We start from the raw sequence: 15,462 nt of genomic DNA, 5'->3' as shown, positions 1-15,462 counted from the left end.
ATTCGTGTCAAGTAATATTAAACTATCTGAATGGATGACAGATTTATGGACCAGACAGGAAAAGTCCTACTGACATTCAACTTCAAACTGTGACCTTGACCTTCAAGTTAGGGGTTTTAGTGTTGCACTTGACACGTCATCTTATTATGGGTTCACTTTGTGTCAAGTAATTGTAAAATGCCTTATGGATTGTTGAGATTCAGCCGGGACAGGAAAACCCTTCTTGAAATGTGACCTTCAAATTCGATCTTGACCTTTGTGCTAGGGATCTTGCTGCTAAACATGACATGTCGTCTTATTATGGGTTACTTTTTTGCCAAAAAATATTCAAATCCCTTCATGTATTATCGAGTTACAGACCGGACAGGAAAAATGCCCTGTTTACCTGTGACCTCCAACTGTGACCTTGACCTTTGATCTTGTTTCAGGTTTTGTGCATGACACGTCATCTTATCAAGGGAAATATTTGTGCAAACTAATATTCAAACCCTGCATTGCATGACAAAGTTATGAATCGGACAGAAAAAAACCCTATTGAGATTTGATCTCCAAGTGTGGTCTTGGCCTTTAAGCTAGGGTTCTTGATGTTGCGAGTGATAATTTGTCCGATGTATTGGAAACATTTATGCCAAGTCTATTGTAATACTTCGATAAATGAAAAAGTTCTGGACCGGACATGAAACAGACCAACAGACCTTGTCTTGTTCGTGCCATTCTAACATTTTACTGCAAAGTGCGACTTTGACCTTTAAGCTAGGGGCTTGAAAGTTGTGCGTGACACGTCTTATTTTGGAATACACTTGTGGCAAGCAATATTCAAATCCCTTCAATGATTGTTGAGTTACAGACCGTACAGATAAAAAGCCATGTTGACATTTGACCTCCATCTATGACCTTGACCTTTATGCCAGGGTCTGGTTTTCCTCTTGACACATCGTATCATCATGTAAACATTTGTACCAAGTAAAATCCTTAATGAATGGCAGTCATGGCCCGGACAAGAAATTGCAGATGGACGGACGACGGTATGACGAACGGACGGACAGACGGACCGAAGGACGGACGGAAAAGCACAATCCTTTAGTCCCTGAAACTGGTTTTTCGCCAGTAGTAACTAAAAACGTTCGGCTTACGCGTGCTAATTGATCTTTTAGCTTAAAAAATGTTCTATTGTCAGCAGTCTGCAATTGCATGTTTTCTTTGTATTAGCTATCTACAAACTTGAATTATCTTTATTATAAAAATGTTTGTTTTAAATGTTTTGATCAACACTTTGGTTCCCTGACCTATTCTTAATGTGTATTGATGACGAAAACATACCACCGCAGTGTTTTTTTTAAATAAACACAGTTCAGTTTACTGAAATGTAATTTACTTTCTCTCGTCCTTCAGGTCTTCTAAAGCAAGATCTAAAACATTGAAGCCTTCCACGTTTACTGATGTAGCAATATCTATGTAGCAATCAGACTTCGTTTGGGTATTTCCTTTTGCGGTTGAATATTGTAACTCTTGGCCATATCGTGTTTCAAGTGTCTGTATATAAAGAATATAATTATAGAGAACAATCATTGAATAATTTACAGTTGCGTTACACTTGCTGTACCAGTAAAATAATCTTGACTGCGAACAAACTTAAAATCAACTTACAGAGAACATTTACTCATCTTGAATGAAAATCAGATTTTTAAACATTCCATCAATCCGGAACGGTCCTTATTTAATATATTCAGACAATTCGCTTTCGTAAGTTTCTGAATTGTACTTTCTTCTTTATCTTTATATAATTATACAAGTGAATTTTATCTGCAGTGAAATATTACAATAAAGATAACATTTCAAGAACTATCTATGATGCTGCATAAATACACTGGCATGTGTACATAAATATAATATAAATAGTATAAAAGGTATTTGGAAAGTAGCAAAAAAAGCATTTTCGGTTATACTAAGCAACCAGTCGCATTTATTTCATATTTGATTTCGTAAAATTTGAGAAGGAAAAATCTTATACTGAGAACGTGAATTAACAGCTTCACCAGTAGGGTCTAAATAACAATTATAAATCTCGGAAAACATTGCCATTAATAAGAGATACCTTTAGTTTGCATTAATGAATGGAAAGACGAACAATTGCAGTAAATTTTCAGGAATGAATATCACCCTGGTAATTTATATGAAGGTAGGAATTCAATGATTTTCCTTTGTTTATCAAAATGGCAGAGAAAGGTTATAAAAATGTTGAAAGGACCGTAGAAACAGTGCTTTATTTTGAATTGCTATTAAAAAACAACTGGAACACACGGACCGTTGAGGATTGTGACTTGCTGGCAATGTGTCATGTTTAATCACAAAAAAAAAATAAATAAAAAAATAAACAATGGGAGTGTTAGAGAAAGTTCTACGAGCTTCGCCAAGTTTTGTCAAAATATTTCTTCGTCTCTGTGAACAGTCAAGTATCAAATGGTGGGTTATCTTTTTAAATTTGTATACGCCTTTATAAATAATGTATCATATAACTTATTGCTTTATTTTTAGACTCCTCAAAGAAATTCAAGCAAACCGTTTTATATATTATATCTCTATAAAAGCTAATGAAAATACTAAAGGTGAAGCGAGCCTTACCTCCCGTGGCGGAAGAAGTAGTTTAAATACAGCAAAGGATTGTCTTTGTACTGCATAATGTAGTGCCGTATTTCCCTCAATATCTCTGACAAAAAAGTATATATAATTATGCCGGAAATTAGAGACTTTAATAATTTTGGAAGTGGTAATATGTTTGATAATGTAAATAAGGTATATATAATTTTTGTTGCAAATAATGTGATCAAATTTAGATAACTTTTGTCAGTAAAAGGCATCATCTGCATTATGACTGAGATTGCTATAATATATGGCATTTGGTATAACAGAATCTATTTAGTTTTACTTTTAATTCTAGCGATTGCTCTTCTTCAAATTGGAGTGTGAGAAATATTAAACATTTCATCAGCTCAATCAAGTCGGTGTGCTGTAATTTTGCTGTTTGCGATTTATGCTTCAAAAGCATATTCTGACAGGTTTAATTAAGCCTAAAAATACTTTCTCACCTTTTAATATAAGCTCCAGCTTCGAGCAATACACTGACAGCAATCCTGTGTCCTTTCTCGGCTGCCCAATGCAGTGCCGTTTTCTTATCTTTATTGTTGCTGAAATGAAGTCATGATTTTTCTTGTCTAAGGTAGCAATCAAAGTACATCCGCTTTAACGCGTCTGATTTATATCAGCAAAGGTACTTTACAATTGTCTTCGTTTACCTTATTGACCAAAACCACCAAATGTAATGCAGTCGTTTTCAATCTTATAATAAATAAATGTACAACGGCAATCAATTTGCAAAATCAGAATAAAAAAATATGTATTTTCGATGTTTAATGTAAAATACTGTGATCAAACAGTGTTTTAAGCGTACAAATGTAGCAGTTACTTACTTGAAATTCAAATCAGCATCAGGTAACTTGACCATCTCCTTCAGTTGTTTTATATCTACTTTCTTTCGCTTCAAACAATCTAAAATGCAACTGAAAGAATAGAAAAAAGTACTGAAAGCATAAAAATATTAATGTAAACGTATCTGAAATGCATTTGCCAACATATTTATGCACAATTAAAACACTTCATCAAGAAGTCTTTCTAGTCCGTTTCAACACAATCTCTTAACATTCAAAACATAAATACAACATTTTACTTTAAATGCGCAGAGTGTAGCAATTAATTATTATTGTAACTGAAAGCAACTATTTATTTCTCGCATGGTATTTGAAGCAAATTATTTCTCGAGCTTATAGGTAATTTCAACAGACACTAAACTGCAACTAATGCTGAAATGTTTTCTTGCCGTCGTTTTCATTCTACTTAGTTTAGGCTCGTGAAATTTGACAAAAGTTAGTCGTAAAAGCGGAATAACTCTGTACAGTAGATTCTATGGGAAACACAGATGTTGAAATCTTGTTTTAAGTTAAATCATCGTAAAACAAAGGAATTGACATATTTGTTACTCAGCAGTGTGTTGTAGGATCATTTAATCTACGTGCAAGATAAATGATTTAACAGGAAACTGGATGAAAGCTGAAGTTTCAAGATATTTCTGACATCGTGAAATCCGGTGATTTTCGAAAGGATGGAACAGATTTCTGATCTAAACCAGTTCATAACCTGTGTAAATGAGCTTTTGTGTTTTGTGATTTAATCAATACACAGGTCATTGTGTGCTTTATGGCTGATGCTAATCAACTATAAACAAAACATGATGACCAAACAAATGATTGCAGGATTCCAGTCTGCACTGTAAGTAGCTTTGTTTGTTTACAAAATGTATCGGTTATAGCAAGTAAGTAAACGGTAGTCGTTAAGATAAAATTGTTACACAGCTTCGCTTTCGCCTGTTATGGATTTCCTTGCCAGCGTATATCCCGTATCCTTTCACTAACAGTGTAACTAATAGTATCACGATTTGGTATGATACATGTGCGAAGTCTTCTGCTTCCGTATTATTTTTGATACTTTGTACAACTTGAAATGAAAATGAATATTAAAATGCTTGCGTTGCAAATAAAATTTACACCATATGAAAAATGGGTAATGATTAAGATTTATAAAAGAAGACACAAAATCATACTTAGAATCTCCGGCATGACTTTCGTCTGTTCTAGATGGTTCAATCTGAAAAGTATACAATACTAGTTTATATGTATACGCTGAAATTGTTTCATTTTGACAAGATGCTAAATGATACTGAGCTGTTGATTTATATTAATTTTCATTGTCGTTTTGTCTTTGTAGTTGGATGTAATATATCGACGTGTTGAAAACTGTACACGTGTGTTTACTACGTCTATATTATGTTAATGAGAACGATATTTGGTTTTCTAAAAAATATCCAATAGGGAAAGCCATAAACGCAGCCTCCCCAAACGTGCACACGATCAACACACACACACACTCGCATGCAAGCACGCACAAAACAAACAAATGCTGGAACACAATTGGGAACTGCCTTGGAACGGTCAGTGGCAAAACCACCACTTGGGATCTTAAACCGGTTTATGGTGCACCTAACTGCACTCTTACCCCCACCATGTTCCAGAGTCAAAAGACATGTAAATAGAAGTAATCCCCGCCAGGTGAAACTATAACATATGCAAAGACAACAGAAGGCATGTAATGTAAAAAACAAAAAAGTGCTACCGGTTGCATTTCAATAGTTTCTCCATTTGTATTTCCTAACATGGGTTCTGTCGCCTCTGGCATCTTAATTTGAAACGCCCCACTTTCTGTAACCTATAAGATAATTCATATACACACTGTAATTTGAGTTGCTTCATTTTAAAGAGGAATTAAACAGATCTGATAAACAAAATAGTATGATTTATACATAACTTCCATATTACGAAAACGTAATAAAAAGAAATGTCGGGACAGATTATCTGAAAGAACAAATCACCCCAAACACAGCCAGAAAGCCTTGCATCACAAAGTAGGCCCGCAACAAAAAATGTAGTGGAAGGATATAACAGACGGGTTGCTTCAATAATCTAATAAAAAGTACATTTTAATCATATTCAAGGTAGAAAAATGAGTAAGGGGTAGAACATTTATTGGGCTGTTGGGTAAAGTGGGAAAAAACATGAACAGATATTCAACAGAGTAAGCAACGCTCAAAAACGCAGTCTTCCTACACCACAAACTACAGTCAGAAGAGCAAACACTGACGTACACGAGAGAGACATCCGCTCGTGCAAAATTAAATAAGTGTTCAAAACGTTTGTGTTATACTTCTTCAAAAGTTTGGACGATTTGTAGTAAAATTTAATCAAAAACGCTTCATTCTTCCTAATTTATAATGTCTGATACTAAACTATTTTATTTTTGGGTAATATGAATTTAATTTTATTTATTTTGTTGGGTTTAACGTCGCACCGACACAGTTATAGGTCATATGGCGACTTTCCAGCTTTGATGGTGGACCCCAGGTGCCCCTCCGTGCATTATTTCATCACGAGCGGGCACCTGGGTAGAACCACCGACCTTCCGTAAGCCAGCTGGATGGCTTCCTCACATGAAGAATTCAAAGCCCCGAATGAGGCTCGAAACCACATCGATGAGGGGCAAGTGGTTTGAAGTCAGCGACCTTAACCACTCGGCCACGGAGGCCCCTTTGGGTAATATGAAAATTTTATGATTAAACTTTTATAAATTTGAACAAGCTCATGCAATACAAATAAGTGGTGAAATGTTGACACCGTCTGATATCGCTCGAGGGTCATCCCAATCCAGGTGGGGTAAATTGTCTTATAATGACGCTTCTGAATCAGAAGTATTAGGTTTGTTAAGTTGTTATTCTTTTGAATAATAGTACTTCACCATATTTAACATTGAATTCCATTAAAAACTTTAATGTCAAATTGCGTCTCAGTGGACACATTGACCTTGAAAAGTGGTCCATAACAGTATGGAAATAAATCTAAAATGAATGCGGTCAGTCCCCATAACTACTAACTACTTGCCAATATGATTTCTTATCTAACACAAAAGTCAAAGCAGCCAACGTAAAACCGTCTGTTCTTTTCTATTTGGAAACAGATGCTTCGAACATAATAACGTTTAACTGGCATTTAATAAATTGACCACTTATCTGTTATCCTCACAGTTGTTTGACTAATTATCAAGCTGACTTTTGTTAAAGTTTTAAATCATGAAAAAGAAGCTCCCACTAAGCGTAATGCTCTCACTGCAATATTCAAAAAAGAAGTAAACACTTGGTAGAAAACAAAATTGCTAACATAATTAGTTAAAGCAAATCGATATATTAATGCTATTTTGTTGAAATTACCTCAGTAGAACGATCTTAATTATCAGAAGAGAATTGTTTCAAGGTGAAAGCCTGTCATCTGACTATTGGTGATATCGGAAAAATAATTGATTCAAATTCCAACAAATCAGACAACTAGATATTGATTACATTAGTTAGACAGTGATAAAAATGTCTATAGGTCATTGGGACCCCTATTTCTGTCACTGTACTTGATTTGATAGGTGATATATCTTATAAGATAATATGCAATACATACATTGAAACACTTTATGTATATTTTCACTAAGTCAAGGACAATAACTCTTGCCATTGTCTGACTGAGTGAAGTCCTAAACAGAGCTCAACTGTAAAAATCCTCCAATGACTATTGACTTTAGGTAAAATTTATTTTTATGGTCTTTGTGCAAATTTTCGAAGACATTAATATACATACGCGGGGTGCACAATTACACATACTATATAACAATCCTCTAATGTTTTATATCTCTAGGTTACTTTTTTTTCTCGAGTGCATATTTATACCAGGTCACGGGCCATAACTGAAACTGAATAATTTGATTAACGCATATTTCTATATAATAACATATTCAATGGTGTTGTATATAATGATGATGATGAAGATGATGCTGATGATGATTATGATGATGATGATGATGATAATGATAATAATGATAATAATCATGATGATAATAACGTAATTTCAACAAACAGTCATGATCGCACCCTGTCCAATTATTAAATATAATACAATGCCATGAAGTCTCTGAAATACAGTGTCTGTTATGACATTTGTTTATGTATCAAGCGATTTGCTTTTTATGTAGTTCTAACGGCAGTGCATTCCACAGTTTGTAGACTCTGGTCTGGCAGAGTGGAATCTTAAACAAAATCAAAGGTGCACGACTTCATAGTTGAATAACATGTCTGTAATGCTTCATAACAATGGTCAAGTATTTTATGAAATACATGCGACACACACATCTGAGCCAAGGGCCGTAATTATTGCCTGGTTGTGTATAATCCCAGTCAAAACACCTTTTGCACAATTTGTCTCTGAGGTTTGAGGATTCTAGGTCAAATACATTTTGAGATAAAATCTTCTGATGGAGAGGCGGAATAATCAAGAGGTCAAGAGGTTAGCATGCTTGATTGGCTGCAATTTTCAAATTCTACCAAGTGGCGGCGTTACATGAAATAGGTGTTTCCCATAGAAACCTTTCGTTTTGACACACCGGTCTGACTTATTACCCCAAGACACCCCAAGACTATCCGAAGACAATTCAAAACTACCACAAGACACCAAAAATAATGTTTTAAACGCATGTTTGAATATTATACCTTTAATTAAAATCAAAATAGCCCAAGTAAGAACATGGAGGACTTAGGAACAGACGTATTAGACCTTCCTGGTACAGGTTAGTAAGAAACAAATAGTGTAGGTCGGTTTGATATTTGCAGCACGGGAGGTAACTACAACGGATTAAAAATTATACCAAATTGAATAAAGTCAACACAGCATAAAAACTCTGTCCGCAATATGCTTAGACTGCATTTATGCTGGATCCACGGGGAAGACATTCTCAAATGCGGCCCTTTTGAGATTTTTTAAAAATATTTTAATATACATGTATCTCGAAAGAATTGCATTTGTTTTAGTGTCTCGGCAAGTAGGTTTGGCAGTCAGATACCGATGGTGTCCCCATTGCACGGATCCTAACAGTCTATCAGGTATTACAAAGACAGGGTTTGTCCAGTTTGTAAGAATTCGTCTCTCTGCAGTTTATGAATTATTTTGATTCCTTTATTTGGAAATAGGTAAGACTATGATATAAAACAAATTTGATAAAAACAAATTATTAATAGCATTACAGTAATAAACTGAATTTTAATGAAAAGGCCGGCGAATATCTAAAACATTGCAATTTTCCGTGAAATATACACTGCTTGCGCGGTAATGTTAAGATAAAATTTATGCAGACAGTTAAGAAAAATATTTTAGATTTGTTTATTAGGAAATAGGTAAGAGTATGTGATACAGTAAATTTTATAACAAGAGGGTCATGATGACCCTGGATCGCTCACCTGAGTAATATGAGCTACATGTTTCAAATGTCAAACTGATGATTTTTAGAAATTGTTTGGAAGATTTTCCGATGTACAATCAAGTAATCCCTGGGGCAGGGCCAATTTTACCCCGGGGTTAATGATTTGAACAAAGTTTGTAGAAGTCTACTAGGCAATGTTTCATATCAAATATCTAAGATCTCGGCCTTCTGGTTTATTTTTAGCAAATTTATGAAGATTTCCTTATGTACAATCAAGTAACCCCTGGGGCTGGGTCAATTTGACCTTGAAGGGTCAAGATTTGAACAAATTTTGTAGAAGTCCACTAGGCAATGCTACATGTCAAATATCTAAACTCTAGGCCTTCTGGTTAATTTTTAGAAAATTTTGAAGATTTTTCTATGTATAACCAAGTAACCCCATGGGGCGGGGTCAATTTGACTCCGGGGGTCATGATTTGAATAACTTTTGTAGAAGTCTACTAGGCAATGCTACATGTCAAATATCTAAGACCTAGGCCTTCTGGTTTATTTTTTAAAAAAAAATTTGAAGATTTTTCTATATAAAATCAAGTGACACCTGGGGCGAGGTCAATTTTGACCCCGGGGGTCATGATTTGAACAAATTTCGTAGAGATCCACTAGGCAATGCTACATGTCAAAAATCTAAGATCTAGGCCTTCTGGTTTATTTTTAGAATTTTTTTTGAAGATTTTCCTATATAAAATCAAGTGGCCCCTGGGGCGGGATCAATTTTGACCCCGGGGGTCATGATTTGATTTTTTTTGTAGAGGTCCACTAGGCAATGCTACATATCAAATATCTAAGCTCAAGGCCTTTTGGTTTATTTTTTTTAAATTTTTTGAAGATTTTCCTATAGAAATCTATGTAAGATCAGGTGACCCCTGGGGCAGGGTCAATTTTTACCCCGGGGTCATGATTTGAACAACTTAATACAGGTCCACTAGGCAATGCTACATGTCAAATATCTAAGCTCTAGGTCTTCTTGTTTTTGAGATGAAGATTTTTTAAGATTTTCCTATGTAAAATCAAGTGACCCCTGGGGCGGAGTCAATTTTGACCCCGGGGTCATAATTTGAACAAACTTGGTAGAGGTCCACTAGGCAATGCTTCACACCAAATATCTAAGCTCTAGGGCTTCTGGTTTTTGAGAAGAAGATTTTTAAAGTTTTTCCTTTCGGTTGCCATGGCAACCAGAGTTCTGCATGGAATTCAATTCTTTGAATAATTTTTGTAGAGCTTCACCCAATGAACATTTCTGTGAAGTTTGGATGAAATTTGCCCAGAGTTTATGAGGAGATGTTGTTTAAAGGAAAGTGTGGACGGACGGGCGGACGGACGCCGGACGCTGAGCGATCACAATAGTTCACCCCGAGCATTTTGTGCTCAGGTGAGCTAAAAATATCTTTATTAATTACCCCACAGTATTAAACTGAATTTTAATGAAAAAGACAGCGAATTCTTAAAACATTGCAGTTTTCCGTAAAATATACATGGCTTGGACGGTAATGTTAAGATAAAATTTATGCAAACAGTTATGGAAAATATTTTTGATTTGTTTATTTGGCAATAAGTTAGAGGATGTGATGATGCAAATTTGATTAAACTATCTTTATTGATAAAATCAAAATGTCTGACTGAATGGTATGAAAAATATTTTTGATTTGTTTATTTGGCAATAAGTAAGAGAATGTGAAAATGCAAATTTGATTAAAATATCTTTATTGATAAATTCAAAATGATTGACTGAATGCTATTAAAAATGGTCGGGCAAATTAAAAGCCAGATTTTGTTATACTACGCACAATAGCATGATCAAGATCTGCACTGTTTGCTGTTTTGAAAACTATTTTTGATTTGTTTATTTAGCAATATCTCTTATAACGCAAATTTGATAAAAAAATATTTTTATTAATTATGCAGCAGTTATAAACCGAGTTTTAATGAAAAAGAGGACGAATTTCTAAAACATTGCAGTTTTCCGTAAAATATACACTGCTTGCGCGATAATGTTAAGATAAAATTTATGCAGACAGTTATGAAAAATATTTTTGATTTGTTTATTTGGTAACAGGTTAGAGTATCTTATCGAGCAAAATTGATAAAATATTTTTATTTATTACGTCACAGTAATTAACTGAATTTAATGAAAAAGACAATTTCTAAAACATCTCAGTTTTCCGTAAAATATACCATGCTTTCGCAATGATGTTAAGATTAATGTATTACACATATATTATGATGTTATGTTTCAATTCAAATAAAAATTGCATTTTATCTTCTCCAAAGTGGTCATCCAGTCATGGTGCTAAGTTGTTGGCATTCGCAGCCAGGCGTGAGAAACAGTATATTGGTGCACTCAAGTACTTCGGTAAATCTACCATTCCTTCTGAATTCGTCAAAATAGACAGAAATGCTGAGGAAATTATGAACAAATGTAGTTTAAGCTCTTTCGGTGTTCATCTGTGATACGCTACACAGACGAACAAATGAAAAACTTGAAACACCTTTTATCAAAGAGAAAGAAACAACCAATAGGAATAGATAGAACATTTAACTTGGGGAACATTTTTGTTACTGTGCTTGTTTATAAAACCAACGAATCTTCAGAAAAGGCACTACATAAAACCCTATATTTCTTGGACCAGTTCTTATACACAAAGATGCAACATACCAAACGTACAAAAGTTTCTTGGAACGCATAGCTACAGAAATAGATGCCGACGTAGAAAACATTGAAATGAGGATATCCGAAAGCGTGGAATTTGGAACCGACGACGAGAAAGCACTTACGAAAGCAATTGAACACGTGTTCCCATCTGCTAGGTACTCGATACTTGTGTACCAAACACTTAAAAGACAATGTGAAACATTATCTCCAAAACAAAGTAGGCATACGCACGACTGAAAGAAATGTTTTGAATAATGATTTATTCGACAGTAGAGGGCTAGTAGATGCAGCTACAACAGTAGAATTTGAAAGTAAAGCATCCGAAATTGAAAAAAATAACTGAAAATCACGAATCTTTCACGACTTACTTTCGAAACAAACAACCTCAAACCAAGACAAAAGAGTTACGTACTTGAACCGAGCAGAAATGATACCCGAATGCAAAAACTGGACAAATGACGCCGAATCCATAAACAACATATTTACATTGTCTGTAGACTGGAAACCAAAGCGTACAAATGAACTAATTGAAAAGTTGTACAATGTCACGTATCTTTTCTTCATGGACTACCACAGTGCCATTCATGATGCAGGAAATTATGAACTGATATCAAATGAACGTCAGCTCTATCACATACCAGAGTCTATTTGGCGTTGTAAAACAGAAAACAGAAGAAGAAAAGAGGGAACTGTTTAACAAATTTCTGACAGACAAAAAGAAACATTCTAGCATAAAACTGATGTTATTGTCACATTTCGGGGGTGTTTTAAGAGGAAAGAAAACGTATGTTAACAGAGAGATTTTCGCGCTCACGTGCTGTTATAACACCTATTTATATATGCGAGTTCCGTGGCAAAGCGTAAACGTCATTCGGCCCCAAAACGGACAATTCAAAACAAAATGACGTCAACGTAAAAAACTACTCAGACATTCCCGCGCATTTCATGGAAATTTAATGACGTTGAGGTAGGATGTATTCATTTATTAGACTAAAAATTTAAAAATAGTATTTTTTCGCGTTTTATGCTAGAATAGTGTTAGCGCATGTTCATTTCGTGTTATAACATCTGCAGAATCCCTCGGGATACGTTGGTACCCTCGCCCTACGGGCTCGGGCACCAACTAATCCCTCGGGATTCTACAGACGTTATAACACGAAAAAGCATGCGTTATCCCTACAAACAAAAACAAAATATGTACAGTCAAGTGATTGAAAGTACTCTATAATTGACAAAGCAAAAGGTGTTGCAAAAAATCATGTCAGCGGAGGCGCCCAGTCAACGAAAGGGCTAAGAAGGGATAAATGTTCAATTGAAACTTAACACAAGGTATGCCAGGTTAAAAAAAGCAATGTTTGTATTGTATTGTTTAAATAATCTCATGTATTTATGTACCATGATGCAAAGATAACTGTTTAATTGAAAGTAAAGAAGACGCTCTAAAAAATTTTGCCATGCTTAAAAAAGAAACACAACAAACTTTTTATATACCATGTTTATATTTGTGTTGTGCTGTTTACTTAACCTCAGGTATATTCTCATTGAAAGTTTTGTTATAGATTTATGTGAAAAAAAAAATACAAAAAGAAACACATCAAACCATTTATTACCATGTTTAGTTATGTTTAGTTAATCTCATGTATTTATGTACCATGCTACAAAGATAACTGTTTAATTGAAAATAATTCTACCATGTTGTATTGTTTAATCAATCTCATGATCTAATGTATATTCGTCGGTATAGGATCCAAAGTCCTGCCCACGTTGGCCGACATGTTTTTGATGGACATATATATATAAAGTGAAATAAAAAATAACAAAAGAAAAACAACAACAAGAGTGACTCCACATGGTGTGGCCTGGATATAGTTGTACTCTGATACAAATAAATCATCTAAACTCTATTTTTTCCATCCTTTATGTATCATATAGGACATTTCTACTAAATAAAAATAAAAAATAAATAGACATTATTTAAAATTCATACATGGTACATCTATAACTGAACGCTGTTCTCCGTGATGAATAATCAAGCGTCCTGAGGTTCGTATTATGAGTTTGGTATTTGGTCCACTTATCATCATTATTATTACTGCAACGTAGAAATAACTTTTTTGTTATCTTTTTCTTTTAATAAACTTCTAAAATAGAGCATAATGCAGAATGCGGAATATTTAATAATCCTGTAGCGGTTACCTCCCCTGGTTTAGTTTAATTTTGTAATTTTGTAGCTTTACACTCACAAGCACACAAATGCACCCATATAAGCAGGGAAAATAAATCGGTCACCGCCTTAGTATTGCGGCAGCCAAAATAAAGGGGAACCACGAAAACAATTTCAAAGTAAAGGGGGAGGGGATTCAAAAAAGGATCGCAAATGCAAATGCAAGGGGAAGGGAGGAGACAATAGGGAGAAGGAAAAATCGCTTACAACAAACAAGACAACATACGCAACAGCCAATACAAGACAGACAGAAAACCAGTTGAATATAGGGGCACCGCCTTGGAACTGTCAGCAACCTATATTATTATTATTATTATTAGTAGTAGTAGTAGTAGTAGTAGTAGTAGTAGTAGTTGTAGTAGTATACCAGACTTATATAGCATATGAAGAGCATCTCAGAAATTTCCAGTGCCTGGACCAGGATTCGAATCCCGGTCCTCTGGATTGACAGTCAAGCGTGTTACCACTAGACCACCGGCCCACCTATATAAAGGAAACAGGGGGTTTGAACGCATTTAGGACATGCCAACCTCGCACTTATCCTATTTTCAACATGTTAGACAAGACAATGTTTACAAGTGAATGAAGTATTGCCATGCCATTCAAAGTATCCTACTGGTAGGCACCTGATTTTTTCTACTGCAGTATAACATAATGAACTGATATCTGTCAATGATGTATATACAATATTGTACTATATATACAATTTGTTATAACAAAACACTTGAATTAAAATTTGCATGTATGACACCTTACAGTTGTTTCCATATGGAATTTTTGGCCAATTTTAAAAAAAAAGAGTTATAATACAAGTTATTTATAGTATTAAAGTAACAACAAAGGGAAATTAATCCTAAAACAATCTATTATAAGTCCACATAAAACTCTTTACTAGGTAGAGATGGGTCAAAATACACCTAAAAAATCGATGTATTACTTACATGCCTGTTGTACCAAAGAAAAGTGGTTTCGACTTTCCCCTATGGCCAGTAAAAAAAATAACATTATAATTTATTTATAGTAAAACAACGAGACGTGATTCTAAAATCAAGGGTGCCTCGTGGTGGTGAACATTTGTGCCAAGTTACAACAAGATCCTTCCAAGCATGAAAAAGAATTCTCCGGACAAGGTTTTTCTTAAATTTAACATTTGGCTTCCAAGTATGACCTTGACCTTAGGCCCAGAGACCTGATTGTTGCGAATGACAATCTGTCTCATGGTGGTGAACATTTGTGCCAAGTTACATCAAAATAGAGAAAAGTGGAAACGTCACAGGTCGCCCAACACGACAAAAAACGAAAATGTTGCAGGCTCGGTTTGATTGAGCCTGTTCATGGACAATAGTGGAAATGCATGCTACCGTCCGCGCCCTCTAGCCCCGGGTTAAGCAGAACTCAACATTTACACATGCTAAAAGTACACACAACAATTTAGAGACATCCGCAGATGTATTCAAACGGCGGTGAACATGGAACCTTCAATGATACATGTGTAATTCCATGAAGAGCGGCGTTTGGTCTCCAGATAAAGTAGAGTTTGCCCTAAACGAGAAAACAATGGGAAGAACTAAACAAACTGGAATTTAGGAAGGGGATCTGAAGTTGTGGAGCCTGCGTATCACAGAAACTGTCA

General features: G+C 34.9%; 1 protein-coding gene across 2 annotated transcripts in view; it reads right to left on the bottom strand.

Annotated features, from left to right (window-relative positions):
- The window catches only part of LOC123554949 (transient receptor potential cation channel subfamily A member 1 homolog), a 162,336-nt gene that overhangs the window by 35,754 nt on the left and 111,120 nt on the right, over positions 1-15,462 (bottom strand). For both annotated transcript variants that reach the window (XM_053547314.1, XM_053547315.1), the window contains exons 2-7: positions 5,224-5,316; positions 4,655-4,698; positions 3,468-3,557; positions 3,087-3,185; positions 2,623-2,707; positions 1,376-1,533 (exon numbers count right to left, since the gene is read on the bottom strand). In XM_053547314.1, coding sequence (XP_053403289.1) covers positions 1,376-1,533; positions 2,623-2,707; positions 3,087-3,185; positions 3,468-3,557; positions 4,655-4,698; positions 5,224-5,286 — 539 coding nt within the window. In that variant the 5' untranslated portion in view covers positions 5,287-5,316. The remainder of the gene's footprint in view (positions 1-1,375; positions 1,534-2,622; positions 2,708-3,086; positions 3,186-3,467; positions 3,558-4,654; positions 4,699-5,223; positions 5,317-15,462) is intronic.

The sequence above is a fragment of the Mercenaria mercenaria genome, chromosome 7, assembly GCF_021730395.1.
Source record: "Mercenaria mercenaria strain notata chromosome 7, MADL_Memer_1, whole genome shotgun sequence".
Lineage (NCBI taxonomy): Eukaryota > Metazoa > Mollusca > Bivalvia > Venerida > Veneridae > Mercenaria > Mercenaria mercenaria.
Note: the sequence above shows the minus strand (reverse complement) of the source record. Positions and strands in the feature narration are given on the sequence as shown.